Consider the following 27,880-nt stretch of genomic DNA (forward strand, 5'->3'; position numbering starts at 1 on the left):
CATCGTGGGGCAGGGGTTTGCCTGATGTCTCCCAGGTCACTCAGCCAGTGAAGTGGGGGATGGGCTGGACTCTGTTTTCTTTACCCTCTGCCAAGTGCAGAGCTGGAGGGCGGCAGCAAGGTCAAAGGAGTAAGGCAAGCCTGTTGGGTTTCCTGAGCAGTGGGCCTGCCAGCCACGGGCACGAGTCTGTCAGGCCTCCAGTTCAGAAATGCAGAAACTCAGCCAGGGAGCGTTAGGTATGGACAGTGACTAAGCCAAGCTACTTTCTGAGCTTCTTGAAGATCTCCAAGAGCCAGAGATAAAAATGTGCTGCATTTTTGCCCTGATTCTTAGGATTCTTGCTTGCTCCCTGACTACCATTTTCTTAATATTAAATTTCAGTTCCAGCCCTTTATAGTGTTGTCTTTAATCCTCCACCTTAGCTCAGCTGGCAAAGAATCCGCCTGCAATGCAGGAGACCCCGGTACGATTCCTGGGTCGGGAAGATCTGCTGGAGAAGGGATAGGCTACCCACTCCAGTATTCTTGGGCCTCCCTGGTGGCTCAGCTGGTAAAGAATCCACCTGCTATATGGGAGACCTGGGTTCGATCCCTGGGTTGGGAAGATCCCCTGTAGAAGGGAAAGGCTACCCACTCCAGTATTCTGGCCTGGAGAATTCCATGGACTGTATAGTCTGTGGGGTCGTAAAAAGTCAGACATGACTGACCAATTTTCACTAATCCTCCACCAGGGGGAGCCTGGGTTGCAGGGCAACTGAGTGCAATGGGGCATAGGCCCCAGTGAGAGTGTAAGGTCAGGTGGTAAACAGAAATACATGAATTATGGCCACACAGCAGTGAGTGACCAAGCTCTACTCCCTGTAAGCACGGCTCTGAGGCACCGCAGTGTAACACAGGTTTATTAGAAATTAGTGTTTGTTTCCATCACCTATGCCGAGCAACAGGGAATTGTAGTTACATGATAAAGAAGTTCTTTCATGCCAGGACCTGTGCCATCCTTCAGCAGACCCTGGTCAGGTAATAGATCAGAACCTAATGCTGGCCCGTGTGGTTAACAGCAGGCTTCCAGTTTTCTTAGAAACTGACAAGGTTTAACCTTGATCCACACTTTTTGTGTACATTCCCCAGGGCTGCTCAGAATTGAAAAATTTACACAGCCAAGAGCATTTTCTGAATGGGGCTGGGAAACTCAAAATTCCCCAAACCCTTACAACACAGTCTGACTTTAAAAGCTAAGATTACTTCAGTGAGTTCAATGTTAGTATTTTAAAACCAAAGAGAGATTTTTAACTGGAAGAGATAAGTGCCCAGAGTCCCAGACTGTTGTGCTGTCTCAGGAAGAAAAGACTGCTCACCACTGAGACAGCTGAGGATCTCAAAGTCCCAGCAGTGAAGAGAGGCCCAGGGACTGGGGAGGTTAAGGGACAAGCATTAAAATACCTCAGTGGGGAGCTGGGACTTTGAGTATTAACGGGCTTTGGGAAGGCAGCTGAGGAAACAGACTGGTGGCCTCAAGCAGAAGCATTCCAGTCACTGTGGGAAACCCAGAGTTGGAATCTGGCCAAAGAAATGGATTTGTCTTCATCTTATTACTCCAGTGAAGGCTTGAAGAACCGTTCATAGCTGACCATCAAGGTGCCTCACCTGAAAGTCTATACGTTCAAGAGTACGACTAGCGTAAAACGCCTGATTAGAGTCACCTTTCTCCTGCCCTAGCACAGGTCTTCGTGTCTACTAATCCTGGCCTGGCATTTGCCCATAGGCTCAACTGTAAGCAGCCACTTGGCTATGGTCAGAGTAGTCAAGAGACATGAACTTGATCAGCTATGTCCTTTCCTGACTGAGTGGGTACTGCTGAGTGCAGTGCTGGTTTGTTAGGTTGGCTGAACAGCTCCTTCCTGGTGGCATTCCTTTAGAAAAGAATTCAGATAAGCAGCTGCCCGCGGGCCAAGCCAAACAGAAGGGAATGAAAACCGAAGCCCTGAAGAGGAGCTTGGAACTTTCACCCTTACCCAAGGGTGCGGCATCTCTAGAGCCAAATTTACCCAACAAGAAAGAAATGAAGAACCTTTTCAAGGCTTTTAGGCTACACACATTCTCCTGTGTTCAGGGACTCACCACTGGGCAGAACCACCATCCCCAAAACCAACAACATGGATGGGGGCGGGGGGATGGATGGCCAAGCATAACCACCTCAGTGGGGCCCCCGGGAATGCAGGGCTCTGTGTTTGCTGTCCTCGGATGATGGGCAGGTGGGTGTGGGGCCCATGGGCTCCAGCCTGCCTGCTGCAGCTCCTGCCCCCTGCCACCACAACGGCCCTCTGAGCTTACAGTAAGTGAGGACAGCTTGCTTCAGAGCCAAGGGCGAGAGAATCAAAGAGAAGTCATGTAAGACCCTAAAAGTCAGTGCATATGTGACTCTGAAGATGTGGGGGTAAACGATCCTTTCTTCTAGGGGTGTTATTAGGACCACAGGTCCTAACTTACACAAACTCACCCCATCAGTGCTCTTTGGGTTGGCTGCTTGGCCACTGTGGCAAAGCTAGAGCTGGTCAGTTTTTTTATTGCTTCTTTCCCCTCCCTCAGATTGACTCTACAGGGAAAAGGGGATTCGATCAGAAGATGACGTGGGTCAGGGCAGATTACAAATCTCCTGAATAAAAGTACAAAGTGCTTAAAGAAACAGATCCCAAAGGTAGCAAAAGGGCCAAGGGTTCTGCTTTACCACGGATCTTGGAACCCTGGAGGGGTAGCAGAAATACCCAGTCCCCTCATTATTCAACTAAAACTAAAAACTAGTCATTTCCTAGATTATTTGTTAAAAACGTAACTCATCAAGCCTGTGCTTAGGAAAAAAGGAGCCCCACCTCCTGTAAGAAACTGGGCCTCCACAGCACCAGAAGCCACCTTCCTCAGAGAGAGACCCGTTCCCCGTGGGCCTCCCCTGAGGCCTAAAGTAGCCTTCAGCAGAGCAAAGGTGTGCTCAGCCAAGGGAGGAGGGGAATGCTCCCAATGGGAGGTGGACAGGTCAGTCCATTCAGCCCAGGGCCAGAAAGGGAGAGGCTGAGCAAAGGGGCCAGTCCTCCTGAAGTGCTGAGGGAGCCAGGCAGAGAAATTCGAGCCCTCCGCTGCTCAGGCCCTCTGACCTCCTGGGCAGGTCCTGTTGTGCCTCTGGGTGCTGGGGCAGAGACCCAGCCAGCAGTAGAGTGGGGTGGCCGAGGGGGCGGGGCTCCACAAGAGGGGCAATGGGGCGTCCCGTGCCCTGACTCCAGGAGGGTCTCATTAATCACGATGGGAGGACTGGTGGCCGAGCTGCCGGTCATCGTAAGTGCTGTAGCGCTTGACGTGGATGCGGCGGACACGGTCCCGCAGTTCCAAGGTTTCCTCATCTTCACTGGGGGAAGCCTGGCTGCGGTTCCGGCTTGTGGCCTCCAAGAGGGAGTTGTCAGGGACTCGGGGGGTCTCATAGAGTAAGACGTTGAGTGTCTCCTCATAGATTCGGGCCTCTGGGAATTCCACCTGGGACGAGAGAACAGCATGAGGTTTCATCCCAAAGAGGGCACAGCATGTCAGGGCCGTTGGCCCTGCTAACTCCATGAGGCCTCCAGAAGTCTCTCAAGAGACATGACTTTCTGTCTTGCGAGGGCGGGTGGAGGTGTCCTCTGAAGGAGGCATGAGGAGATGTATTCTATGGACATAAAGATGCAGAAGACTAGTACCCTGCCCCACCCAATCCCAGACCAGTGGACTAGTATGTGGAGAGGTCAGGGCCTTGGCTCTGTGGTCAGGCCTAGGTACAAACAGCTCCCCCACTTACTAGCTGTGGGGTCTCAGGCTTAACTTTGTGGTGCCTGAGTTTCCAAATGTTAACACTGACCTAAGAGACTGTTGTGAATGTTATATGAAGATTGTAAAGTGTTGAGCAGAGAGCCGGGCACACACAAAACAAAAAAGCCTTCTTGCTTTGAGCCCTTCACATGCACACAGCTCTCCCCCGAGACAAGCCGCCCTTCCACCCTGGCAGTCTGTCGTCTCCTGAACACACTGGGGCAGCTGTTCTCTGGGGAGGCACCATCTGCTGGCAGCCTGGGGAGAGTTAGCTGGGTTTGTTGTGCATGTGCGCTCAGTCATGTCCGACTCTTTGCGACCCCGTGGACACACCCCACCAGGCTCCTGTGTCCATGGGATTCTCTAGGCAAGAATATTGGAGTGGGTTGCCATTTCCTCCTCTAGGGGATCTTCCCAACCCAGGGATCGGACTTGCATCTCTTGTGTCTCCTGCATTGCCACTGGCGCCATCTGGGAAGCCCCAAGATCCTTTATATATATATTTATATATATATATATATATATATATATATATATATAATATATGTGTATATACATAGAATATATGTGTATATATATAGAATATATATATGTGGGTATATATATAGAATTAAATTTCTAACAGCCCTAGTCTCCGTTTTACAGATTATAAAAATTGAATTTGTCATCTCCTATCAAATCCCTTACTCGTGCCTGGCAGTATGTTGTCACTGCAGAGACAAGCTGACTGACCAGGAACGCCCAACCAGCAAGGGCTGGAGGACTGAACAGCTATTTCTCCTGCCCTGCACTGCTTCTCCTCAGAACTGTCTCATTTTCATAACAGTTCTGTTAAATTCATACTTCCATTCTCAGATCTTCAAATGAGGAAACTGAGGCCCAGATGGTCTAAATGTCTTATCCAAAATCAGAAAACTGACTTTGGGACCAGGATTCAGATCTGAATTGGGCCAACTCCAATTACCCCCGCTGGTCAACAGCCCTGCCTCTCAGCTGACCAGAGCAGAGTTCTGTGCATTCCCTGAACTCCCTGCATTGGCTTTTGTCCTTGAGCAATACCGCTGCGGTGAGTATGGGAAACAGCAGGATGTGCGCCCGGTGGTGAAAGGTGCAGCCGCACACAGGCAGGCAGAAGCCCTGTACCTTGGTCTGCTTCTTCTCGGTGGCGTACACAATGGAGGTGCAGCACACCTCTGCCAGCTTCCGACCCTGCCCGTAGAAGGACCAGCAGCAGATCTCATCACCGATGACGTCCTTGATGAAGAGCACGCGACCGTTGAAGCGCAGGGAGAGCTTGTCGAACAGCTCGATGTTTTTCAGCAGGTGGTCATCGGAGTTGCTGAAAAACCGGTGAGAGCCCACCGGCCTGGGAGTGAGGGCCCAGCACAAGGGTGGTGCAGGCTGGGCCCTCCCCAGCCCTCCCCTCCCCTGTCGTGCTCACAAAATGAGGGAAAGTCAGGACGCCAGAGGGACGGTGAAAAAGGGTCACGGGGTCCCCTGTGAATCTGGGGGCCTCTGAGGGGAAGGAGGTGAATTGGACTTAAGTTACAACAGAGAGAGCTGAGGGAGGGCCTCCTCTCAGCAGGCCCAAAAAGAAGGAGGCTGACTGCCATCTCAACAGGTCTTCCTGTTAAGACGGCAGTCAGCTTCCTTCCCTTGCTGCAGGGGTGACCCTGGCAATATGTCTGCCCCGGGGAATCACTGAGGGCCTGCAGCCTCAGCTGTACCTAGCTATGGCCTGTTGAGAGGACACTGCAGGACGAAGAGGCCACTGGCCCGGATGCAAAGAACAAAGGCTGCCTCAAGAGGAGTTCCAGCCGCCTGGCCTCCCACCCCTGTAAGAGAATGCGGGGAAAACCCCTGGCCCACTGCCTGACGTGACGCATGTTGAGTTACACGTTCATGTTCAGTCTTGTCTCCATCCCGGCCAGGGCCCCGCATTGAGTTCCAGATGCCTTGGCTCTGATTCCCCTTCTGCTCTGTTCTCCCGAGACCCAGACTCATGCCAACTGTGCCAGGCATGCAGGTGGCTTCCCTTGAGTCTGCTGCCCAGTTTGTCCACTCAGCCCTTGCCTGGGCACCATCCCCCACCCTCGCCAGGGTGCCCCCTACCTGGTGTAGGAATACTTGTTGTTGCTCCTGTTGTACAGCAGCTTCACAACGGGCTGTGAGGGGAGAGAGCGTGAGGGCCAGGGACCTGGCACCCCCAGCCTGCCGCCCCTGGCCACCCTTTGGAGGTCCTAGTACCTTGGTGGAGGATTCGATGAGCCTCTCCTCTTCCTTCAGGGAGGTGATGATGGGGATGTTGCACACAGGCTGGTAGGAGTCCTTCTTGTCCTGGGTGACACACAACAAACAAGCCTTTTTTTTCCAGATCTTCTGTTTGCCAGGCTTTTCCCAGGAGCTGTCAGAGCCCCTCTGCCATGGCTACCCCCTGCTTGTTGAGGCATCAGATAGAGACAGGAGGCTCTGGCAGGAGAAACTGCCAACTGGCAAGCAGATCCCCATTTCCAGAAACCTAAACTCCAGATACCTAGGCATATAAACTAGAAGCAGGGTCCTGTCACTCCGCCTGAGTCCATCACCTTATAAACTGACTGGCTGCCAGCTTGCTGGGGCTTCCCTTGTGGCTCAGCTGGTAAAGAATCCGCCTGCAATGTGGGAGACCTGGGTTTGATCCTTGAGTTGGAAGATCCCCTGGAGAAGGGAAAAGCTACCCACTCCAGTATTCTGACCTGGAGAATTCCATGGACTGTATAGTCCATGGGGTCGCAAAGTAAGACACGACTGCGCGACTTTCACTCACTTTGCCAGCTTGCTTGGCCTGGGCAACACGGTGTGTCTAACTAGTTTTGGAATCATTTCATATGTGCCATGTGGCCTTCCAGGAACTGCACCCTACGTCCCTGAAGGAGGGAGCCAACCCCAACCTCATCAGCCCGCCCTGCCTCTGCCTCCGCACCTGCAGGGCAGACTGGCACATGTTCACCAGACCCTGAATGAGGTAATATTTCGCTTCAGCCATCAGTTCCTTGATCTCTTGCCGGTTTTGAGGGAGGACGATCGTGTCATCTCGGAGGTAATTCAGGATGGTGCCAAAGTGCTTTCCGCATCGGTCTATGAGGATCCAGCCTAGGGATTCAGACAGGCCCCTGAGGGTTACTGTTTGTCTCCAGGTACCTCAGGGCAGACAGCAGGCAAAAACCACCTGACGAGCCTGGTGGCAGGTGATAAGGAGCACAGAGCCCATGGCACAGGGTAATAGGAGGAACCTCCGGCTCTGACGTCCATGGCTGCTCTCCACCCCCCCTCCCTGAAACCAAGAAGACACAGCCCCTCCAGGCCCACCTCCTGGCAACACTCCCACCCAGCCCTGCCTGCTTTCTGCCCACTGCTCAGGCACTCTGGTGATGGTTCTTATGAGACTCTAGTCCTGTGTGAACTTTTTAAAAAGTACAGCTCTTCTCCCTGAAAAATATGTACACACACAACATTCCATGTACAGTTTCAGAGAATTCTGAAGCTGCATAAGAACTCCAGGTGAAGGAGTCCTGTACTACATGAAGAAGAAAAGTGAATCTAGATTCCAGATCTGCCAGGCTTAGGCCATGCTCTGAAGTCACTTCCTCCTCCCACCCCCCACCCCAACCCCGCCCAACAGGCCCCCGCGCCTCACCTTCTTTGTCGGTCAGCACCTCCATGCGCCCACTGAACATGGCCTTGAGCATGGTGTCGTGCCGGGTTAGTGCCCGCACAGTGGTGTAGTACAGGGAACCGCCCACATTGAGCTGGACGTATTTGTTGCCCAGGCCTCCTCCCTTGAAGCCTCCGAGCTTGGGCTTGGCCCCCGAGGCTGGGCACAGACAGGTATCCCCCGACATCTCCCGCTGCAAGTAGATCACCACACGGCAGGAGGTTGGCTTGGAAGGCTCCGCCGTGGTGGAAGGGTCACGAGTGAGTGGCCAGTGGAGGCCAGAGCCTCATACTCTCAGCGCTGTGAGCAGGACATGGGAGAGAAGACAAGAGTCAGTGGAGGAGAGCCCGCAGCTGGGAGGGGACAGGAAGACAAACACTGACCATCCAGTCATTCTCTCCTTCTGAGCCCAAGACTCCCTGACAGAAGCTGAGCCTTAGGCAACGACAAAAAAGACATTCCTGCTGTTCTTCATGGTACCAGTTACCAGGTCTGGGAGCAGAGTTTCCCAGAACCCAGTGCTGGTCACCTCATCAGTGTCCCTGAGACTCCTCCCAGCTCTGGGTAACAAAGAGGTCAAGCAAACTCTTGCAGCTAATTAGAGATAGCTCCAGGAACAGACTAGGCAGAGCAGAAGACCTCACCCTGGGGATCCACCAGTTAGACTCCAGTTGTTTCCCTCTCGAGGTTCCCAGGATCCAAGATTTCCAGCCAAACCTGGGAATCCAGCCAGCCTAGGAGTTTCCCAGGAGTCCTAGGGACAGGATGCACTTCCTTTCTAATGACTCCAGGCTCGGGGCAGCCTGCACCAGTGCTTCCTTTGAGCACCACCCAGAGTCTGGCTTCAGGAAGGCAAGTAACAGCAACTTCAGGAGAACACAGATTGAGCCAGGCTGGAGGGAGCTGGCCAGTGTTCCTGGCAGAGGTTATCCTGGTTCCCGCTGAGGTTTCCTGACCTTCCTTTTTTTTGGCATCAGCCCTGCCCTGAGTTCCTGAAATTGTCACCATTTTTCAGGCTAGAACAACTACAGGATGGCTATTTTTGCTTCTTTTTTCCTGAGAGGGGACCCAGCCCTATCTCCTCCTTTCTTCCCGCCCAACACGAATGGGGAAAAAGAACCAAATAATCAGTCTAAGAACAATTAAGTGATTTGAAAACTGAAACACTGACAGGAGTTTACAGGACAGAGAAGCAAGGAGAGCAGAGGAAGGCGAAGCCAGACCACCCTTTGTGATCTAGGTTCTACATGAAGAATTGGTAGAATTCATTCACCAAGAGAAAACAAAAAGCCAACATTCTTTGCTTGTTTACTCTGTTCCAGGTACTACCCAAGGCATATATATCATCAGCTCATTTAACTCATTTGTCAATAAAACAATATTGAGTGCCTACCAAGTTAAGCAGGAGGAAGAGATGAAATGATACTGTCCTTGACTTCAGGAATTCAAAGAAACGTGAATATTCTTGTTCATTAACAAGAATAAAAATAATAAGAGTATTTATCGTGTCCCTGCTTTGTGCCAGGTGCTGGGGATACAGATGAGAACAAGAGAGTCAGTCCCGTGAAGCTAACCTCATAGTGGGAAGACACATACAACAAGAAAATGAAAAAAGAAGGCAATTTAAGAAGCGAAAAAGGTACTTAGTAAAGCGAGTGACTAGGAAGACGGACTCATGTAGATGGGGAGCCAGGGTAAGGCTCTTTGGGAAGGTGACACTCCAGCTAAGCTCTTAAAAGCACTCCAGACAGATGGAAGCGTAGGTGCAGAGGTCCTCGGTCAGACGCAAGCTTTAGAAGCAGAAATAAGGCCAAGGTGGCTGGTGCAAAGAAAGAAGGGGGAAGACGGCTGGATGCGAAGTCAGGGAAGGCAGGGACGGATCACACTGAAGAGTGGATTTTATATTAATTGCGATGAAGATCGACTGTAGGGTTTAGAGCAGGGAAGCAATATGACCTAAGATCACCCTGACTACTGTGTAGAGAGTGGACTCTGAATGCAAGAGAGCAAGTGTGAAGACCAGAAGTCTAAGCAAGAGATGATGGAAGGCTTGGACTACAGTGCTGGTAATGGGAGTCAGAAAAAAAAGTGAAATGACCTCACTTCATCATCATAGCATGCTGAAGTTTACATCATTATCTCTTCTAAGTGTAACCCAGAAGAAGTGCACTGGTTTTCCCACACTTACTACTCCACTCTCCAAGCAGTGCTTAACACAATGCCATGCACATTTGTAAGTATTCGTCAATCTGTTAGACTGAAATTGTTCCCGAAAAGATTTAAGTAGGTCCCCAGTGGCGCCAGTGGTAAAGAACCTACCTGCAAACACAGGAAATGCAGGTTTGATCCCTGGATCGGGATCATCCCCTGGAGAAGGAAATGGCAACCTGCTCCAGTATTCTTGTCCCAGGAAATCCCATGGACAGAGGAGTCTGGGGGGCTACAGCCCATGCGGTTGCAAAGCGTTGGACATGACTGAGTGACTGACCAACCTGGGAAGAATGTCCAAGGAAGGGCCAGGACAGGTGCTGTATGAAATGCTGAACTCCTTTGGTGGTTTGTACAGTATGGATGAGATGAGCGCCCCGCCCCAGCAGACTGCCCAATCAGTAAGTAATCTTGAATGGTATGAGATTACTTTACCAAACTCTGCCCACCCGGAAGGAATAAATCCACCCCTTAACAGGTTTTAACAAGTTCTCTATGCATTTTGTGTCTAGCCCCAATTTCCCCAAGATCAAAGAAAAGGAGCTCACCAAAGGTTAGGCGGCTGCCAACAAAGGAAGACAAATCCAAACTAATCTATTCTTTTCCAACAAAGCAATTGCTTTGAGCCCCTGGACGACGTCGGCTGAGATTTCAGTTGCTCAGATTCTGCCCAGGCCAATAGGTTCCAGGAATCCTGTGGCAGGTGACGCCCCAGAAGGTAATTCCAGTGAAAATGAAGTTTCCACTGAAAGCTCTTCCTTCCGGACTTTGTGTGTGGGTATTTGGGGGTGCTCGGGCCTATCTGTGTCACACTAGGCAAAGCGAATGGGAACCTAAGCGGAATAACGGGCAAACAATCACGGCGGTGTTAGAAGATGGGGTCCTAAGGAAAGAAGGTCCCAGAAATTCGTCACACCAGGGATGGCGAGGGGAGGAGCCGATCTTGGTCAGAGAGGGCGGATCTAGCAGAAAATCCAAGGTGTAATCCTACTGCTACATCCAAAAGGCGTGGGGAAATTAAAACAGACCCAACCTCTCCATGACAGTGTAGAGTCTTTCCCAACTCGTACCCCTTCTCACTATTGAGAAACAGAAACCGGTTCTGACACCCATTCCCAGGGGAGGATTTGAGCTCTCCACCCCTCTTTCGCCGTCCCACGCCTTTTCCCCAAGACCGCGTGGGGCTCTGTTTGCTCAGCCCAGGACCCAACCATCCCTTCCCCTAGGGCATGGACCGGCTCGGCTCTCACCCTTCCCGGTGGCGCCTCTCCCCTCAGCCGGATTGCAAGTCGACACTGTGCCGCCCCCGAACTGTGGCCCCTAGAGCTCCAGCAATCCCGGGCCGAAACTCACATCCTCCACCCGAGGACTCCGCCCCAAGCCGGCCGGAGCCTGAGACTAGAAGGCGGGGCAGACCCAGCACCCAATCAGGGCGGAGGGAGGGGCCCCTGAGTATTTTGCGCTGAGAGCATAGCTACTTCCGGTAGCCTTTCCGGCGCAAAGGCTCTGGGGCTCTTAGGCAGTTATCCTTCCTCTCAGGCCTCTGTTTCCCAGCAGGCCCTGCGGGCTTGATGGGTCTAAGTGCTTCCGGGGTCGGGAAGTGACATTAGAGGTAAACAGGTTCTGTCGCCGTGGCAGCGGCTGAGGCTGCTGGGCAGGGTGTCGGCTGCAGCCGACTGGAGAGAGGCGCTGACTTCCGACGTTAGCCTGGGTCGCCGGCGCTGTCGCTGCGGAGTGAACAGGTAGGCCGTGACCCTGGGTTGGCGGGCTTGGGGCAGGCCCGGGGTGAGATGAGCCTAACAGGCCTGCACCCCGAGAAAAAGCAATCCCAGGGCGAAAGAAACGTGGGAGTTCCGCCAGGCTCTGGGAGCGGTTTTACCCCCGGCTAGGGCCTGGAGCTTTACGCGCTGCTGCTCGCAACTATCTTAGGAGGAAACTGCGTCTCATATTAAGTTCAAAGAGTTTACGTAGTGAAGACGCGAGCTCCACACCCAGGTCTTCCTAATTTTCCCCACACCCCACGGGTGGAGCCTGCTCGGAGCGCCCAGCGTGAGTCCGGGGAGAGCCCGGGGGTGGGTTTGGAGGAGAGCGCGTCACCACTCTCATCTTCCTAGAGCTCAGTCCGGCTCTTGTGCCCGGTGTTCCTCAGATGCGCGTGTGGTGGGAGTTGGGAGAGAATCCGGTAATCGACTTTGAACGCTCTCTGCTTCTTCTACGGTCTGACCCTTCTCATTCAACATCTCTTCCAGCCGTGCAGCTGGCTCAGGCCAGGTACGCGGGAATCTTGCCTGACTCTCTTTCACTCCTCCCCAAACCCCTGCCTCAGTCATCCTTTACTAAGTCCTATCAACTCGACTTAAAAAACATCTCAAATCGGAACACTTTTCTTCAGCTCCAAGCCTTGGTTACTAAAGTAGCCTGCTCTGTTTTCACAGTCATTCATACCACATACATTCGCTGAGTGCCAGTTTCTGTGCAGGCATCATGTTAGATGCTAGGTTAACAGTGATGAGCAAGATAGTTGTAGCTCCCTCCTCTTTCTTCCTCCAACCCATTCTCTATCCTGGGTCTGAATGATCTCTCTAAAGGGCATATCTGACTATGCCACTCTGCTGAGAATCCACTGGCTGCCCATTAAACGCTTATGAGAAAATCAGGCTCATTACTGCAGCTTTCAGAGCCCTCCGCCATCCAGCCCTAGCCTTCCCATCTCACCTCATCCCGTTTCTCTTTTTCCCTTGCTCAGCCTTTCAACCACACTAGCGTCTTGGCTCTTGTTACAGGTTCCATTTCTCAGCCTCAGCATCTTCACACATGCTTTTCCTTCTGCCTCCTCCCCTCACTTGACAAACTTCTGGACAGCCTTTAGTTCTCAGCGTGTCACTTTTTCAGAAGACTTTTGTTTGCAATTTTGGGGGGTAATTTTGTGTCCACATGAATTTTATCCTTCTGCTACAGCTTCATGTAGCACCATGTGCTTTTCCTCATACTTTTATCACAATTTGTGATTATTTGTTTACTGTCTGTCCAGAGGTCGGGAACTTGAAGCACTGAAGCATTTTCTTGACTACTTTATCCCCGGGACAGTAGATGTTTGTGAATAAATACAAGCTCTCTGGGAAGGGAGTGCAAATTGAAGCAGATCTTTGTGCCCTCTGGTTATTTGAAGCAGTTTGGTTAGTTACTTGTGTGTGCGCTCAGTCGCTTGTTGTGTATGACTCTTTTGCGGCCCATCAGGCTCCTCTATCCATGGAATTTTCTAGGCAAGAATACTGGAGTGGGTTGCCATTTCCTCCTCGAGGGGACCTTCCCGACGCAGGTATTGAACCTGTGTCTCTTGTGTCTCCTGCTTTGGCAGGTGGATTCTTTACCACTCACCTGGTAGGTGCTAAATGCTCAGACAAGCAGTCTTCAACCTTTTAGGCGCCAGGGACCAGATTCATGGAAGACAGTTTTCCCATGGTCAGGGGGCAGAGGCAGGGCGGGGGTGATGATTTTGGGATGATTCAAGTGCATTACATTCATTGTGCACTTTATTTCTATTATTATTACATCAGCTCTACCTCAGATCATCAGGCATTAGATCTCGGAGGTTTGGGGCCCCTGACTTAGACTATGTGCAAACAGAACAAATAGGAAGACAGATCTTTTTAAAAGGCCCAATTACAAGGGAACTCTGAATGATTAAAGTGTTTCAAAAGGAAGATGCTAGCTGACTTACTTGAATGGACTGCAGTGAGGCCAAAGGCCCTGGGCCATACACAGCTAGACATGCATTAGTTGGCCCACACAATCTTGGATGTGGGTTTTGGGTGTTTTTTTTCCTTAAAATTTTTGAATTAAAGGAGATACTGTTCTTTAAAAGTCAGATTGCATACGTAAATCTGGATTTCTGGTCCTCTTGAAAATCAGTTCTGGCAACAGTGGAACTTAATTCTTTTTAACCATTGCTCTTTATATGGTATACCTACCCCGGCAAGTTGCTCCCAGAATCACCCCATTCAGAACAGAACTTCTCTAACGTATTGGGAAGGGAAACAGGGGAAGCTGGGAGAGATGGGAGGGAAGGACTGGTGCAGGGCCAGGCTGTGGTAGCCTTTGGAACACCGGGGGTTTCCAAGTTGGTGTAGCAGCCAAGAGCTAGACCTAAGTAGCATTGCCTCCCTTTTTAGACAGGGCATGTGCTCTCTTATTTTTATTTTGTATGTGTGTTTAAGCCAGAATGAGGGTGAGTTTTCAGTGTTTCCTTCCCGGAACTGAGGCATCCTTTGGACCAGGAATGCGAGGTGGCCTGGGAAGGGAGAAGATACCTCTGTTGGTTCTTGTCTACGGAAAAAAAGCCAAACTCCTTAGCTTGGCCCACAGGGTGTTTCTGATCTGGCTCCATCCAGCTTTCCCTCTCATCATGTCCTTTCAACTTCTAGTCAGGAATAGGCCCTTTCAATGGCTTTATGCTCCTGTCCAGGCTGTTTTCTCTGCTTGGAATGCCTTTCTCTGACCTCCTTACTTGGCATGTTCTCACTGATATTTCATTCCTTTTTGTGTTTTCCGCTAGAAAGAGACTGACCCAGCTTTGGGTCCCAGTTGAGGCAGGTGTACCTGTGGCATACATTATGGGTAATATTCTTACCCCTGGCTTCTTGTGTTTTTTTTTCCTGTTTATTTTTAACCCTAATTTTTAATTCCCTCCAATTTTCTCTTTTACTTGTCTTTCATGTTCCAGCACTATATTTGAAAAGCTCTTTTATGTCCTTTTGGGTACATAACTGGGGATAAAGAAATATGCTTATGGCTCCCAGCTTAATTCACATGTCACTCCCTCACCCCAAGTTAACTGTTCTCTTCTCCTCCAGCTCTTTAGTGATATTTCTGTAAAAGCACTTAACACAGTGTAACTTTGCAGTGTCCATGTCTGTCTTCCTCCAGCTACACTCTGTGCTCCTCCAGGGCAGGCACCATGTTGCACGCACCTTTACCCCCAGCATCTAGCAGTGCTGGCATGTAGTTGGCACTCCAGGAATGTGTGTTGAATGAACGATGCCTGTGACAAGCAACTGGACTTTATTCTTTCCTGACCCTTGCTCCTATGACACACCTCTCCCTGGCTGACCCTGTCAGAGAACCTCTCTTCTCTGGGGAAGCTGGAAGGCAAACAGGTGAGGCTCAGAGAGGCGGAGGCAGAGGGAAGGGGGAGCCTTTGGAACATCTGGGCTTTTGTCCTTGGTGTCTGGGACCAGGAGTGGGGCTGGGCTGGAAGCTGGCTTCTCCTTGAGGGGCTGGGAAGTGATTGGGGACTGGGGCTGGTTTCTTTACAGCCATGGCCAAGGACATCCTGGCTGAAGCAGGGCTGCACTTTGATGAGCTGAACAAGCTGCGGGTGTTGGACCCAGAGGTTACCCAGCAGACCATAGAGCTCAAGGAGGAGTGCAAGGACTTTGTGGACAGTGAGTGTCGTCTGGGGGGACATGGTGCCACTCAGCTTTGTGTCTTGCCCCCACCCCTTGACTGTAGCTCTGGGCCCTGCCCAAATGGAGCTGCTGTCTCCCAGGAGGTTGAACCCGGCCCTCCTGAATTCCCATGTGCTACCCACCTTGTCTGCAAGCCCTCCTGTGCTCTCGGGTAGTCCCAGGGCACCGATCAAACACTGTAGTGGAGACAGGAGGGTGTTTGTTTAGGTAGGCCATCCCAGGAACCTTCAACTTCAGAACCATGACTTGGGGGTGGGAAAGAGAGTTAGGATTTGATTTCTTGGGAGAAATAGTGTTCTCAGTGGCAGACTTGCCATTGTTTGGAGAGTTGATCACCTGGAGTTTGGAGAGGCAGTTCAAAAGACTCAATGAAGTCATTTTTTTTTTATTTAAGCTAGTGATAGCCAGGATGCTTCCTGTCCCAGCAGCCACACAAGCCCAGTAGCAGCAAACAGAGCAGATGTAGCCTGTATCTGAGCCTTCTGGGGAGTCCATCAGCTCTGGAGAGAGCTTGACTGGCGGAAGGTGGTGGGTCCTCTCACACGTCTTCTGAACGCTGTGTGCACGCTGTCCTACCCTCTGGGTCTTAGTTTACTCCTGAGTAACACAGGTTCCACTATACACTGAAGAGAACAAATGAGATTAACTCCTTAAATGCTTTGAGCTTTTTATTAGCTCTGGTCACAGGTGGAAAGCCCCCAGTCCTCATCAAGTCAAATCTAGTCTTACCTGTGGCTTGTCCAGAGGCAGCGTTCGGATGCTGAGGCGGTCCTTTCGTGAGGTCAGCCCTTTGTGCTTCCTGTCATTCCTAGGACAGCAGGATGCGGTCCATCCGAAGGTGCGCCCATCAGGAGCCTCACAGCCCAAGCTACAGCTTCTGGCTGGTTCAGTGGGGACTCAAGATCCCAATACACCCCAACCCAGCTCTGGGCTCACAGCCACCCTTCTCTAGGTTCAGATCAAGGCTTTCAGACACCAAATGGCTTTTCACACAAATTAGAAGAGGTGGTTAGCTCTGCCCTCTCGCCACAAGGAAATGCTGAGGGAGAGTGGGAAGGCTGAAAAAATAAAACATTTGTTTTTGTTCTTCTTTCCACAAAAGAAATTGGCCAATTTCAGAAAATAGTTGGTGGCTTAATTGAGCTTGTTGACCAGCTTGCAAAGGAAGCAGAAAATGAGAAGATGAAGGTAAGATCAGCAAGTATTTTGTCTAACTTTTGGCCTGGTTCACTAGTCTCTCATCCTTCTGGCCACCCCCCTCCTTTTTTTTTTTTTTTTAATCTGGTTCTTAAAAAAATTACTTTTGGCTGTGCTGGGTCTTCGTTGCTGCTGTGTGGGCTCTCTAGTCGTGGCGAGCCAGGGCCGTTCTTTGCTGTGGTGTGCGGCTTCTCACTGTAGCGGCTTCTCGTTGCGGAGCACAGGCTCTCGGGTGTGCAGGCTCAGTGGCTGTGGCAATAGTTGCTGCGCGCAGCCTTAGTTGCCCTGTTGCCTGTGGGATCTTCTCGGAGCAAGAATTGAACCCATGTCCCCTGCATTGGCAGGCAGATTCTTAACCACTGGACCATCAGGGAAGTCCCCTTTTATTTTTTTTGGTTGTGGGGGGGCTAGGTGATGGGGGGTTCTTTAATTAAAACAGGATTTTAAATAAGAATGCCTGTGCAAATATTGAATGATTATGTTGTATACCTGAAACTAATATATATCAATTATACTGCAATTTAAAAATAAGTAATTCCTGGTCCAGTTAACCCACTATTGAACTTACATGCCAGTATACTTTGTTTCCTTCAATCTTCACATCATCACTGAGATACGATGAATAGGTAGTTTACCCTTATTTACGACTGAGCAACTGAACTGACCTGACCCTCATTTTATAAATGAAGAAATGAAGGCGTGCAGAGTATAGATGACTTAGCAAAGGCCACAAGGCTAAGTGGCGCACCAGATGGGCCACTGTGTGCCAGGCCCTCGATTCCTAGGTCTGCAGATGCTCAGCCGCAGCTCTGTTCTCACCAGGCACTTTGGGATCAGGAGGTTAAGCCTTCTTCTGACTTACTCCTAAAACTCTGAAGCTCGACCTTTCCCCACTCCATAGCCCCATGGTTCCTTCCCCAACTGAGAACTTTAATGAAGTAATGACGTTCTTTGGCAATATCATGTTTTTCTAGGCCATTGGTGCTCGGAACTTGCTCAAATCTATAGCAAAACAGAGAGAAGCCCAACAGCAGCAACTTCAGGCACTAATAGCAGAAAAGAAAATGCAGCTTGAAAGGTAAGCTTTGTCGTAAAGCAAGTTCTTTACTCAACTGCAATTCTGTTTTTCCTCTTGAATGGTCACCTGTTACCCTTGCTCTTCATCATTGTTCTCCCAGGAATAGTGTCTTATCATCCTGATTTGAAGATTTTAAAAATTAATTTGATGGGAAGAAAATTTGTTAATGTCAGACAGACCTCTCATAGCTTGAGGGCACACACTTGAGTGTCTGGAGCTGGCCGGCTCTCTGCAAGGAAGCTATTCAGGGCTGCAGACTTCTCAGGGGTGGGCCTAGGCAGAGCTTTGCCTCATTTCTCTCTCTTGCCCTCACTAACTTCATTTTGAACTCACACCATTTCTTGGAATCATCTAAATCACTTCTATTCTTCTCTGGAAGAATTAAGTTCATGGTTTATTTTCTCCATTTTGAGAGCCTCCAACAATTTTGTTTTTCAGGTATCGGGTTGAATATGAAGCTTTGTGTAAAGTAGAAGCAGAACAAAATGAGTTTATTGACCAATTTATTTTTCAGAAATGAACTGAAATTTTCATTTTCTAGCAGGAGGGCAAAAAAAGGAAAAAAACCCCCACAACCCCCAAACCAAAAAAACCTCTGTACCATTCCATGACTTGGCCAGTGACCCAAGTGTGTCACGTGAGAAGCTGTGTGAGGAACTGCAGCCCCGCTGAAGGCAGTAGCAAACCTGGGGGAGTCCGTTACAGATGTCAGTGCACATCTGCAGGCGAACATCCAGTGGCCATCGTGGTCCAGGTTCTCACCTCTTGCATTCTCAGTCTCAACTGAGCAGCCTGTCAACTTATTTTTTTGTAAATTCACAAAGCTTTGGAAGGAAAAGCAATAAATTATTATTTTCAAATGGCTTGATCTACCTCTTTTCCGTGCCCTTGAAGTGTATATTTATTAACCCATTGTAAGAACCCCAGACTCCACAGAACAAAACCAGGCAGTAGTCAGCAGCTACCTTTATTTTGACCAGACACACGAGTCAGATGATATTCCCCAAAATCAGACCATTAGGGCTTGTAAGCAAAACAGGCAAAAAGGGGGGACTAACCAGGACCAGCATCTACCATTTTTCATGTGCGTTCACAAGCCTTTTTGAGTCGGCCTCGAGTATGAACTTAAAGCTAGCAGGATACCAAATAAAGAGACCTTATATGCACACACTGGACCTGTCATGGCCAGCCCCCCACCCCTACCCCAAGTGGGTACAGGACAAAGAATTATGAAACTGTTTGGTAGGAGGAAGTTATCCAGTAGGAAGCATTCCTCCAGCTCAGGTTTGAGACACCAGACCTCAGAGTAAAGGAACTCATGTGGTCTGTAAAAACTAACAGAAGACTAAGGTTTAGAAAGAGAATGAACAAGGAGACTCTAAAAATTCTCTTCTCCTGGGATGACCTGTTTTAGGACAGAAACAATATACCTTCCAGTCTGACCCATTTCCAACTGAAAGTCATGCCAAGGTTGAATCTTAAAACTAAATTTATAACCTCTTACAGAATATTTCACCCCTACCTAGGGGTAGGGGCAAGGAAACAATTTTTAATGAATATTAGGTATAATTTCAAACAATTTTGCTCATCAGTGATACTCTGTAGAGACTCATGAGTCAGTTTTAGTCACATGTATCCTGTGAGTCAAATGACTCACGAATATGCCAAGCAGGCCATGTTTCTTGGAGGTTTATCTGATTTCTGGTCTGGTTCTGCTTTTAGTAATCCTGCAGTGGCACCTGGGGACATGCTGAGGAGACCTTTGGCACCACTTCCAATCACCTAGCCCACACCTCTGTGCCCGTCCTCAGGTGGTCAGTCGTCTGTGTCAAAGCCCTTGGAAAGTGAGGGTTTGGTATGCCTCCTGCCAGGGTCTTGCTCATGTGTGTTGCTGCTGCTGTGGTTCAGATACTACTGAAAACATGGGTTCTGAACACTGTTCCTGGTACTGGGTCCAACAGGAAACAGCCCAGTGGTCACCTCTCCCCTGGCCTTAGGGGCATTTCTTTCATTTTTTCTTTCTTTTCTCCTCAGACTTGTAGTAGGGGTTCCGCACCATGAAAAGCAGAAGTATAAGAGGGATGAGAAAGTAGGGGATATAGACAGATATCAGGAATAGTCGTTCCTGGAAAGTCTTAGGTCCTTGTCCTCTGAAATGACTGGCTTTGGAGAAATCGTCGAGTAGCAACGTGGAGAGGATGGGAATCAGAGCTGTCATGGTGTGAACCGAGTAGATGATGGCAGGGGTGCGGATCCACTTGCAGCCTCCTGAGGTCAGCGAGGAGAGAAAGTCGGGTGAGACCTGCTCATGGCTCCAGGGGAGCCCGCCATACCCTCCACCCTGTCTCTGCCTGCTCCCTTCAGTTCAGTCATTCTACCTCCTTTTCCAAGTGGAAACAAATGATATAATAGCGTCCAACGTGCAGTCCTTATGTGACAGATGGAGCCCTAGCACTGACTGCCAGAGAACACGGGTGGAGTCGAAATTCAGAAAAACTCTAGGGCAGTAAAGTGGCCATTATAAGGTAAACTCAGTTGGTCTCAAATACAGTGGGTGGGGAGGGAGGTGAGGAGCAGGGCAGCTCTGCCAGCAGCATCTCTCTGCTAAGTAAGTATATATGGATGAGAAGAATCAACAGATTCTGCTAAGAGATGGATTTGAGGGCTCCAGTGGGAAATAACCTGTATAAGTTTATTTACAATGAACACTGGTATGGCCGCCTTCTTTTTCAAAACAATAGTCATATGGGGACACTGGAAGAATAATCTTTAAGTGAGAAGTCAGGCCACTTAGAGATAACTTGCTGCTACTGCTTATTAGCCAGTATGATACTACCCACAGCTGAAAAATAAAAGCCAAAACAAAAAATTCTAGGAAAACAAAAGGGAACAAGTTCAATCTGTAAAGTAGCTTCAGGTGGCATGTGTGCGAGATTTCCAGTTGACTGAGGCAGTCCTGCAGCCCCACTGACCCTAGACCACTATCCTGAGCCACACTGATGTCCCTTCCCAAGATTGATCCTGACCATTCCCACTCCTGTATCACCCTCACACATCCTTCAGGGACCACTCCCCTTCCTTGGTGGAACTTTCCCCAAAGATTTCTGAGACCTGGTCTCAGGGCAAAAATGGGATTTCTCACTTACTCACCTTTGAAGAAGGCATATGCTGCGATGGGAAAGAAAGGCAGCTGAAACACAAGCTCGCAGAACAGGAAGGACTTGAACCACACCGGGGGGGTCTGGAGCAGAGGGTCTTTGAACTCCTCGATATACCACTGCTGCAGGTTTCTCAGCTGGGAAAAGACGAGGAACACGGTGAGTACAGCCAGCTGGCAGGACTGGCTTCCGCAGCTCCAACCCTGCGGACGTGCCTCTCATCACGCAGCCCCTGGGCAGCGGACTCACAGCTGGTGGGCCAAAAGCACTCACAGCTGGCTTTAGTGGTGCAGCCTGGACGGTCATTTAATCAAAACTCACAAGCTCTCCCAGGTGGCACTAGTGGTAAAGAACCCATCTGCCAATGCAGGAGATGTAAGACAGGTTCACTCCCTGGGTCAGGAAGATCCCGAGTGAGAAATGGCAACATACTCCAGTACTCTTGCCTGGGGAATTCGATATGGACAGAGGAGCCCGGTGGGCTACAGTCCATGGGAGTCGGACACAATCGAAGTGACTTAGCACACACACACAAGCTCTAACTCAAATGTTACCTTCACCCAGCAGCTTTTCTCAGCTCTTCCAGCCCCTGTGTGCTGCCCAGAATTTATCTGTGATAACACACATCCAGGTGTGTTGCCTGTCAAGAACAACGAGTGGCACTTAACAGGCTCTTAGTTTGCTGAACACACAAATGGGTGTATTGGCCAACAGTATCCTTCTTTATAAAGAAATGATATGAAAACCATCCTGAGGTTTGTCTTTTCACAACAGCAACACCAACCTCCAAGGGCCAGATTTCCTCAAGTACAGATATGAATTTTTTTGGTTTTTTTTTGGCGGGGTAGGGGGGTGAATGGAAAGAAGGTAAATCTAACTTCTGTGAAGATGCAATTTTAGACAATTTAAATAATCTCCAAATCTCAAATTCCTCTTCATTCTTAACTCCCCTAGTTCAAAAGTTGTTTTTTTTTTTAGGAGATCAGTGGGATATTTGTAGAGGAACAGACTGTATAGCTTTTTGAGTGGTCTCAGTGCTAGCATGGACCCCAGCTTCGTGATAACACTGTCAAAACGAAAGATGCAGATCCATGTCGCCGGGGGGTTGGGGAGGCAGGGGGAGGAAGCAGGGGGTCTGAGGTTGCCCCTTCTGTGCTCCCAGGAGAAGCCTAGGGCTCTCCCCAGATAGACTACTGAAGGTCTGTGGCATTCAACCTCCTGGATGGCGCCTTGATATTATAAGACAACTTCCAAGCTAGGAATCTGGCTTACAACGGAAAATCCAAAGATACTTTTCCTGTTAATTTTTAATCTAAAGATTCACTATTGTGAAATAAGAGGGCTCTTTGCTGAGAGTGACCTTTAAGCAAATATCCAGGAACACACAGTTAGTATAATTAATGACAGAAGGGCCTCAGCTAGATAGCCAATTTATTGACCAAATGATCTTGAATTTGTATTTGACTTGAAACTTAAATTTATGGAAATATCCTTAGATTCTTTCTAAGCACTTTTCAGGATGGTAATGTGGTAGAAAATATTCATCAAGGTTAAATCCCTGCATCTCTCCTGGACTCTGTTTTCTCATCTGTAAAGCAAGCAACTTGGACTAAATGTTTTTTAAGATCCTCTTTTGCTTTCTAGATTTACTCTAAAAAAAAAAAAAATTGGAGGGACAGACCTATTTTAAAAGATTTACAACAAAATTTCAAAGGCATTCTGATTCATTTGAACTTCACCTTCTAATTATTATTCATGCTCTCAGATCCACTTATTTCATAAATCCAAGAAGATTTGTACAAGAAATTTGTAATTTCTAAGAGGTTCAGAATGATAATAGCAAAATTTAAAATACAGTTGACCCTCGAACAACATGGGTTTGAATTGTGCAGGTCCACGTATACACGGATTTTTTTCCAACGGTAAATACTACATGGTCAGTCAGTGGCTGGCTGAATCTGAGGATAGGGAGGAACGTGAGTACCAAGGGCTGACTATAAGTTATAAGTGGATTTTCAACTGTTTGGAGGGTCAACACCCTTAAACCCCAAGCAGAGTGAAGAGCATGGTACCTGGGGGCAGAGTGCCTGCCGCTGAGCAAAGCACTTAAATGTCACTAAGCTGGTTACCTAATTATAGTACCCACCTCATTGTTGGTTAAGACAAAATCAGTTAATACTTAGAGTCCTAGAACAATGGCTAGCACACAGTAAATGCTAAGATTACTTGAATATAATTAATACGGACTTGGAGTTCAGTTTAATCTTACTACAATCTCAGCATGCAACTAGTCATTGATTATTTCCCCAAAAAGGTAATAAAACTGTTTCCATTTATACCTGACTCACACTTGACTCAACTTAGCACTGTTATCCATTAAAATATTCACCTGGCCTATGCACATGGATTTCTAGACCAGAGCTGCTACTGAACGGTCCTGCACTCCTCTAAACTTAGAGTGAGCACACAGGCTGATTTCAGGCCTAGATGCTCACCTGTTTTTCCTTATTTTAATAGAAGCAATGCTACCCAGATGCAAATAATATCACAAAATGCTTCCATCCTCTCCATGTCCTAATCCAAACTGAATTCTTACTGTTTCAGAGTTTTTCCCCAAGAGTTGATCTGGTTCAAACCAAGAAAGATATTTGCAAATTTCAGCCTAACCATTATGTGATCTCTACAAGCTTTTTAGTTCGAGGAGAAAATTTCTTCTCTTTAGGGAGGAAAAACACAACAGATGTTAAAATTCGGCATTTTTTCAAGGAGAATCTGAAAATAACTCAAGGCTTTTATTATTATTATTTCCCCATATGGAAGCAACACACTCATCATTGCCCACCCCAAAGCAACAGAAGTGATTAGAGACACAGGCCTTCAAAGCTGAGACACCCGGGTACAGCCAAGGCCTTTAAACAGCACCAAAGATAGACACACACACAGTTTCTGGTCAGATATGGCCTGCTTTGGCCCTTGACCTTCGACAATGCTGCTGCCAAGTCGCCTGTGTCGTGTCCGACTCTGGGTGACCCCATGGACTGCAGCCTACCAGGCTTCTCCGTCCATGGGATTCTCCAGGCAAGAACACTGGAGTGGGTTGCCATTTCCTTCTCCAATGCAGGAAAGTGTAAAGTGAAAGTGAAGTTGCTCAGTCGTGTCTGACTCTTAGCGACCCCATGGACTGCAGCCTACCAGGCTCCTCCATCCATGGGATTTTCCAGGCAAGAGTACTGGACTGGGTTGCCATTGCCTTCTCCCACTTTCGACAATAAGTCAACTTAAAAAACTAAAGCTAAGAAAACTTTACCAAATCAAATATGTAAGTTTAAATGGGGTCTTTAGATTTTGAACAAATTTTAATTGTATTTTGTGAGCAAGGACTTGTGGGAATGGCACATTCAGAAAAGATATGGAAGGGATTTCCCTGGCACAGTCCAGTGGTTAAGACCTCGCCTTTCAATGCAGGGGATGTGGGTTTAAACACTCGTCAGGAAGCCAAGACCTCACATGCCTCAAGGCCAAAAAACCAAAAGTATACAACAGGAGCAGTACTGTAACAAATTCAATAAAGACTTCAAAAACAGTCCACATCCAATTTTAAAAAAAGAGAGAGAGAAACTAACAGCTGTTCAGTCCAGAAAGGCTGGCTACCTGGAGTCACGGAGCTGGCCAGGAGTAAAGGGACTCAAAACACGAGAGACTGTAAACAGTCAGCCTGCCTGAGTTCTGTTGGCCAAGATCATGTACCGCCTGGACGTAGGCAGTAGGCTGAATAGTCTTAATCATACCAGCATGTATGAATGTAACCCTATTTGGCAAAAGTGACTTGGCAGATGTGGTTAAAGTTCAGGATCATGAAATGGGAAGACTATCCTGGTTATCTGGCGAGCCCTAAATGTAATGACAAGTGTTCTTATAAACGCTGGGCAGCAGGAGATTGAACTAAAGAAAACAAAGCAAAGTAAGGACAGAAGCGGAGACTGATGTGACGTGGCCACAAGCCAAGAACACCTGCAGCCACCAGAAACTGGAAGAGGCCAGGAACAGATGTTCCACCAGGACGTTCAGAAGCAATCATGCCTGCAAGACTCATTTCAAACTTCTGACCTCGCAAACTGAAAGAGAACAAATTCGTGTTGTTTTAAGCCACTTTATTTTTGTAACTTGCTGCAGAAGCAAGAGGAAACTAATATACCTAGTATATGTTTGAGCTTGTGATTTAACTCAACTCTCTCTTCCTTAACAGTTGAAGAGCCCTGACTTGCCCAAGGCGCTCAAGAGGTTTTTGGAAGAACCAAATCCCCAGACTTCAGTCCAATGCTCTTGCCACACACGGCCTACACTTATCCCAGGAAAAGGTAGGTCAGAGATCTTCCTAGTTACGCTTGGAGCTAGAAACAAACCAGACTATGGAGTGGGGGTATATTGTTGAGCAGTGGCTCTTAACCTTTTTGGTAAGGTCAGACCCCTGAAAAAGTTGATGGAAGCTATGTAAAACACAGGGCACACACAATTCTGCATACCCCACGAGGGGTTCATGGGCCTCAGGTTAAGAACCCCTGTTTGCAGAGAAAAAGCATTTAAGGACAAACAGAGGCAAAATCAAATCTTTAGGTAGACAAATCAGGCTTGCCTATAGTTCTGCTGACAAACTGGAGAAGGGTAGAACTGAGAACTGGAATTCCATGATAGCAGGTTATAGAGTCCAGGCATGAAAATAAACCTGAAAAAATCAAAAGCATTTAAAGCGAAGTTTAGTGTAAAGAATGTTCTCCAACAACCAGGAAATGGGGCCTTTGCCTGTATTTCTACTCAAACGATCATTCCTATTCAAACACAACTTTTAAAAAGGTGCTATTTGCAAGGTATCCTTAATTTACTTCCGAGATTTTGAAGTTGCAGGATCCTAATCTTGAAATCAAGACGTTCTCTGCCAATTTCTTTATAGACGCATCTAATTCTACGTGCACGATATTTCTTTGCGATTAGTCGATATTTTTAAAGCCCTCCCAGGAAACACAACTTTAAAACCAATTCGACATGTAATTTAGACACTGGTTCATCCACTGTGTGTGTGTGTGTGCCCAGTGGCGTCGGACTCTTTGCGACCCTATCAACTGTAGTCCACCAAGTTCCCCTGTCCACGGGATTTTCCAGGCGAGAATACTGGAGTGGATTGCCATTTCCTCCTCCAGAGGACCTTCCCGACCCAGGGATCAAACCCGTGTCTCCTGCATCTCTTGCATTGGCAGGCGGATTCTTTACCCACTGAGCCAACCTGGGAAGCCCATTCATCCAGACCCTTTCCCTCAAATACGGACAACTGACTAGAGCTGGGGTATGGGAGTCTTTAAAAAAAAAGAGAGAGAACTGTCTTCAAAGGGGGCAAGGTGCCCCCCCCCCCCCTCCCCCGACCCGGAAGCCTGGGAGAAGACGCAGGGATAAACAAAGAAAAGCCCAAGATGTCGAGGAAAAGAGCGCCGGCGGGACCCAAGGAAAGTGGGAGGGAACCCGGAGTGGGCGAGGCCCGAGGAGGGGACGCGATGGGGACGCCGGGGCAACCGCTACGACGAGGGGCCCCAACCTCGGCGACCGGGAGCGAAGGCGCCCTCACCTCGACGGGGTAGAGATCGCGTGGCAGCACCCCCTGCAGGTCCATGAGCAGAGTGATGGGGATGTGGGAGAGGAAGTAGAAGCCCAGAAACCACTCCAGGCCGCGCCGGGCGCCCAGAGTCCCCATCGTCCGTCGGTTGGGCTGAGCGGGAGCCGAGACTACGCTCACCGGAACACGACGTGGGGAAAGAGCCGCGCCTGAGCTGTCCCGGGACCCCCGCGCCCCGCCCCGTCCCGCCCCGCCGCGAGGGCGACGCCGGCTGCTCCCATTGGCTGAGAAGCCGCGCGCGGGCCGGGAGCGTCCGCAGAGGCGGCCCGGGGACAGTTCCTATTGGTTGCGAGGAGCGCCGCGTGAGGCGAGGGCGGAGCTTCCCGGGGCTGCCCAGGGCTTCTCAGGGCGCCCGGCCCCGCAGCGCTACCCGCCGGCCTTCTCGCCGCGACCGCGTGCGCGCTGGGCTTCGCGGCGTTTGCCTTCCGTGGCCCTTTCACTCATTATTACTCTTCCGTTCCTTCACTCCATCCGTTTAGTGCTTGCCGGGCGGCTCCTTTGTGCCCGGCCGTGGGGACTTAAAGGAGATGGAGCGCCTAGTGCAGTGGGGTCTCACCCACCAGGGCCGGCTGGACATTGCGTGGTGGTGGTCCGTGCCGTGGCAGCAGTCCCGGGCGTGGGAACAGCGGGCAAGATCCCTGGCCCGCCGGAGTTGAGGGTCCCGGAAGCTTTCCGAAGGAGGTGTAGGAGGCAGCCAGCCTCAGTTCAGAAAGAAGCACGGTGATATAGGAGGAGGTAAAATTGCCAGGTCTTGGTGATTCGCTGTAGAGAATAAGGGAGGCTCAAGGGTTCGTTTTCAGGCCGCGCAAATATTGATCTTTAATTACATACTGGACCTGGGTCTGCCCTGGAACAGGACGGGTGGGGCACCCATTCACTGAGAAGAGGGACATAGCGGAGAAGTGAGTCGAAGAGAAAGATAATTTGGTTCTGGCCATGTTACTGAGCAGTCTCTGCAGCATGAGTGGAAAAGTCAAGGAGGCAGTTAGATGAACACGTCTGAAGATGCGGATTTGTGAGGCATCCGTGTTTGTTGGACGTGGAAATTTTGAGAGCACAAGGCTTGTGAGAGATCTTGGACGACGTCAGGGGTCAGGGGAGGAGGGGGCTGAGATATACAGGTGGACAGCAGGAGTGTGATGTCTCAGAAACACAGGGAAGGAGGGGGTTCTGCTGTGTCAGAACCACACTAAGTGGTACCCACCTGTGACTTGTGAGAGCAGCTGTGGTGGTTGGAGGCAGGAGCCGGATGATGACAGGCCGGCAAGGAGCAAGGAGGTGGGGAAATGGAGGTAGGGAGTTAGACATGATTATGAACGGGAGGAGAGAGCCAGGGCAGGAGGTGGAGGGAAATGTGCTCAAGAGAAGGCTGATTTATCTTCTTTTCAGAGAAGAGAGACCAGAGCACTTTCACGTGTCTAGATGCTGCTTAAAGTTTCTGGGTCGGGGGAGAGGTTGTCCAGACAGGAGAAGGAAAGCAGGGAATGTGGCTCAAGACCGCTGAGCAGTTGGAGAGAATGGATCAGAGTTAGGTCAGCGGTGCACTGTGCTCCCCAGGGTGGAGCACTAGGACAGAGAAACAGTGGTC

At 49.4% G+C, this 27,880-nt stretch overlaps 3 protein-coding genes and 1 long non-coding RNA gene across 14 annotated transcripts in view; 2 read left to right on the forward strand and 2 right to left on the reverse strand.

Moving 5' to 3' along the window:
* Positions 1 to 882: 882 nt before the first annotated feature.
* On the reverse strand, positions 883 to 11,102 carry TNFAIP1 (TNF alpha induced protein 1). Of its 3 annotated transcripts, XM_086360141.1 has the most exons (9): positions 10,980 to 11,102; positions 10,278 to 10,562; positions 9,841 to 10,013; positions 7,504 to 7,821; positions 6,790 to 6,959; positions 6,075 to 6,164; positions 5,940 to 5,992; positions 4,971 to 5,166; positions 883 to 3,518 (listed from the first exon to the last, which is right to left on the reverse strand). In XM_086360141.1, the coding sequence occupies exons 4-9, from the start codon at positions 7,706 to 7,708 to the stop codon at positions 3,282 to 3,284; spliced, it is 951 nt and encodes a 316-aa protein (XP_086216267.1). In that variant the 5' UTR covers positions 7,709 to 7,821; positions 9,841 to 10,013; positions 10,278 to 10,562; positions 10,980 to 11,102; the 3' UTR covers positions 883 to 3,281. The 3 variants fall into 3 exon arrangements, with proteins under 3 accessions (XP_086216267.1, XP_086216268.1, XP_086216266.1); XM_086360142.1 differs by lacking the exon at positions 9,841 to 10,013; XM_086360140.1 differs by lacking the exons at positions 9,841 to 10,013; positions 10,278 to 10,562.
* Positions 11,103 to 11,337: 235 nt separating this feature from the next.
* Positions 11,338 to 18,332, forward strand: IFT20 (intraflagellar transport 20). 9 transcript variants are annotated; one of them, XM_086360148.1, is made up of 7 exons: positions 11,338 to 11,471; positions 11,844 to 12,000; positions 14,656 to 14,885; positions 15,045 to 15,173; positions 16,300 to 16,385; positions 17,369 to 17,472; positions 17,911 to 18,332. In XM_086360148.1, the coding sequence occupies exons 3-7, from the start codon at positions 14,816 to 14,818 to the stop codon at positions 17,990 to 17,992; spliced, it is 471 nt and encodes a 156-aa protein (XP_086216274.1). In that variant the 5' UTR covers positions 11,338 to 11,471; positions 11,844 to 12,000; positions 14,656 to 14,815; the 3' UTR covers positions 17,993 to 18,332. The 9 variants fall into 9 exon arrangements, with proteins under 9 accessions (XP_086216274.1, XP_086216272.1, XP_086216273.1 ...); XM_086360146.1 differs by having other exon boundaries at positions 11,879 to 12,000; XM_086360147.1 differs by having other exon boundaries at positions 11,979 to 12,000.
* Positions 18,333 to 18,423: 91 nt separating this feature from the next.
* On the reverse strand, positions 18,424 to 26,420 carry TMEM97 (transmembrane protein 97). The gene is made up of 3 exons (XM_086360144.1): positions 26,245 to 26,420; positions 20,623 to 20,767; positions 18,424 to 19,740 (listed from the first exon to the last, which is right to left on the reverse strand). Exons 1-3 carry the CDS (start codon positions 26,368 to 26,370, stop codon positions 19,481 to 19,483), a joined length of 531 nt encoding a protein of 176 aa, XP_086216270.1. The 5' UTR covers positions 26,371 to 26,420; the 3' UTR covers positions 18,424 to 19,480.
* Positions 24,872 to 27,880, forward strand: part of LOC147352471 (uncharacterized) — a 36,339-nt gene continuing 33,330 nt past the window's right edge. Inside the window, exon 1 of the long non-coding RNA XR_015148183.1 lies at positions 24,872 to 24,988. This is a non-coding gene — a long non-coding RNA (uncharacterized LOC147352471). The remainder of the gene's footprint in view (positions 24,989 to 27,880) is intronic.

This window comes from Bos grunniens, chromosome 19 (genome assembly GCF_055505025.1).
Source record: "Bos grunniens cultivar Pamir isolate PY7600 chromosome 19, Bosgru_T2T1.0, whole genome shotgun sequence".
Classification (NCBI taxonomy): domain Eukaryota; kingdom Metazoa; phylum Chordata; class Mammalia; order Artiodactyla; family Bovidae; genus Bos; species Bos grunniens.

Coding starts and splice junctions, on each gene's coding strand:
- TMEM97 (XM_086360144.1), bottom strand. CDS start 26,370: ATGGGGACTCTGGGCGCCCGGCGCGGCCTGGAGTGGTTTCTGGGCTTC. Junction 20,768..26,244: donor GCGATCTCTACCCCGTCGAG/GTGAGGGCGCCT, acceptor GTCTTTTCCCAG/CTGAGAAACCTGCAGCAGTG. Junction 19,741..20,622: donor AGCATATGCCTTCTTCAAAG/GTGAGTAAGTGA, acceptor CGCTGACCTCAG/GAGGCTGCAAGTGGATCCGC.
- TNFAIP1 (XM_086360140.1), bottom strand. CDS start 7,708: ATGTCGGGGGATACCTGTCTGTGCCCAGCCTCGGGGGCCAAGCCCAAG. Junction 6,960..7,503: donor GGTGCTGACCGACAAAGAAG/GTGAGGCGCGGG, acceptor CTGAATCCCTAG/GCTGGATCCTCATAGACCGA. Junction 5,167..5,939: donor AACAAGTATTCCTACACCAG/GTAGGGGGCACC, acceptor CCGGTTTTTCAG/CAACTCCGATGACCACCTGC.
- IFT20 (XM_086360148.1), top strand. CDS start 14,816: ATGACACACCTCTCCCTGGCTGACCCTGTCAGAGAACCTCTCTTCTCT. Junction 14,886..15,044: donor GGAAGCTGGAAGGCAAACAG/GTGAGGCTCAGA, acceptor GTTTCTTTACAG/CCATGGCCAAGGACATCCTG. Junction 16,386..17,368: donor CAGAAAATGAGAAGATGAAG/GTAAGATCAGCA, acceptor ATGTTTTTCTAG/GCCATTGGTGCTCGGAACTT.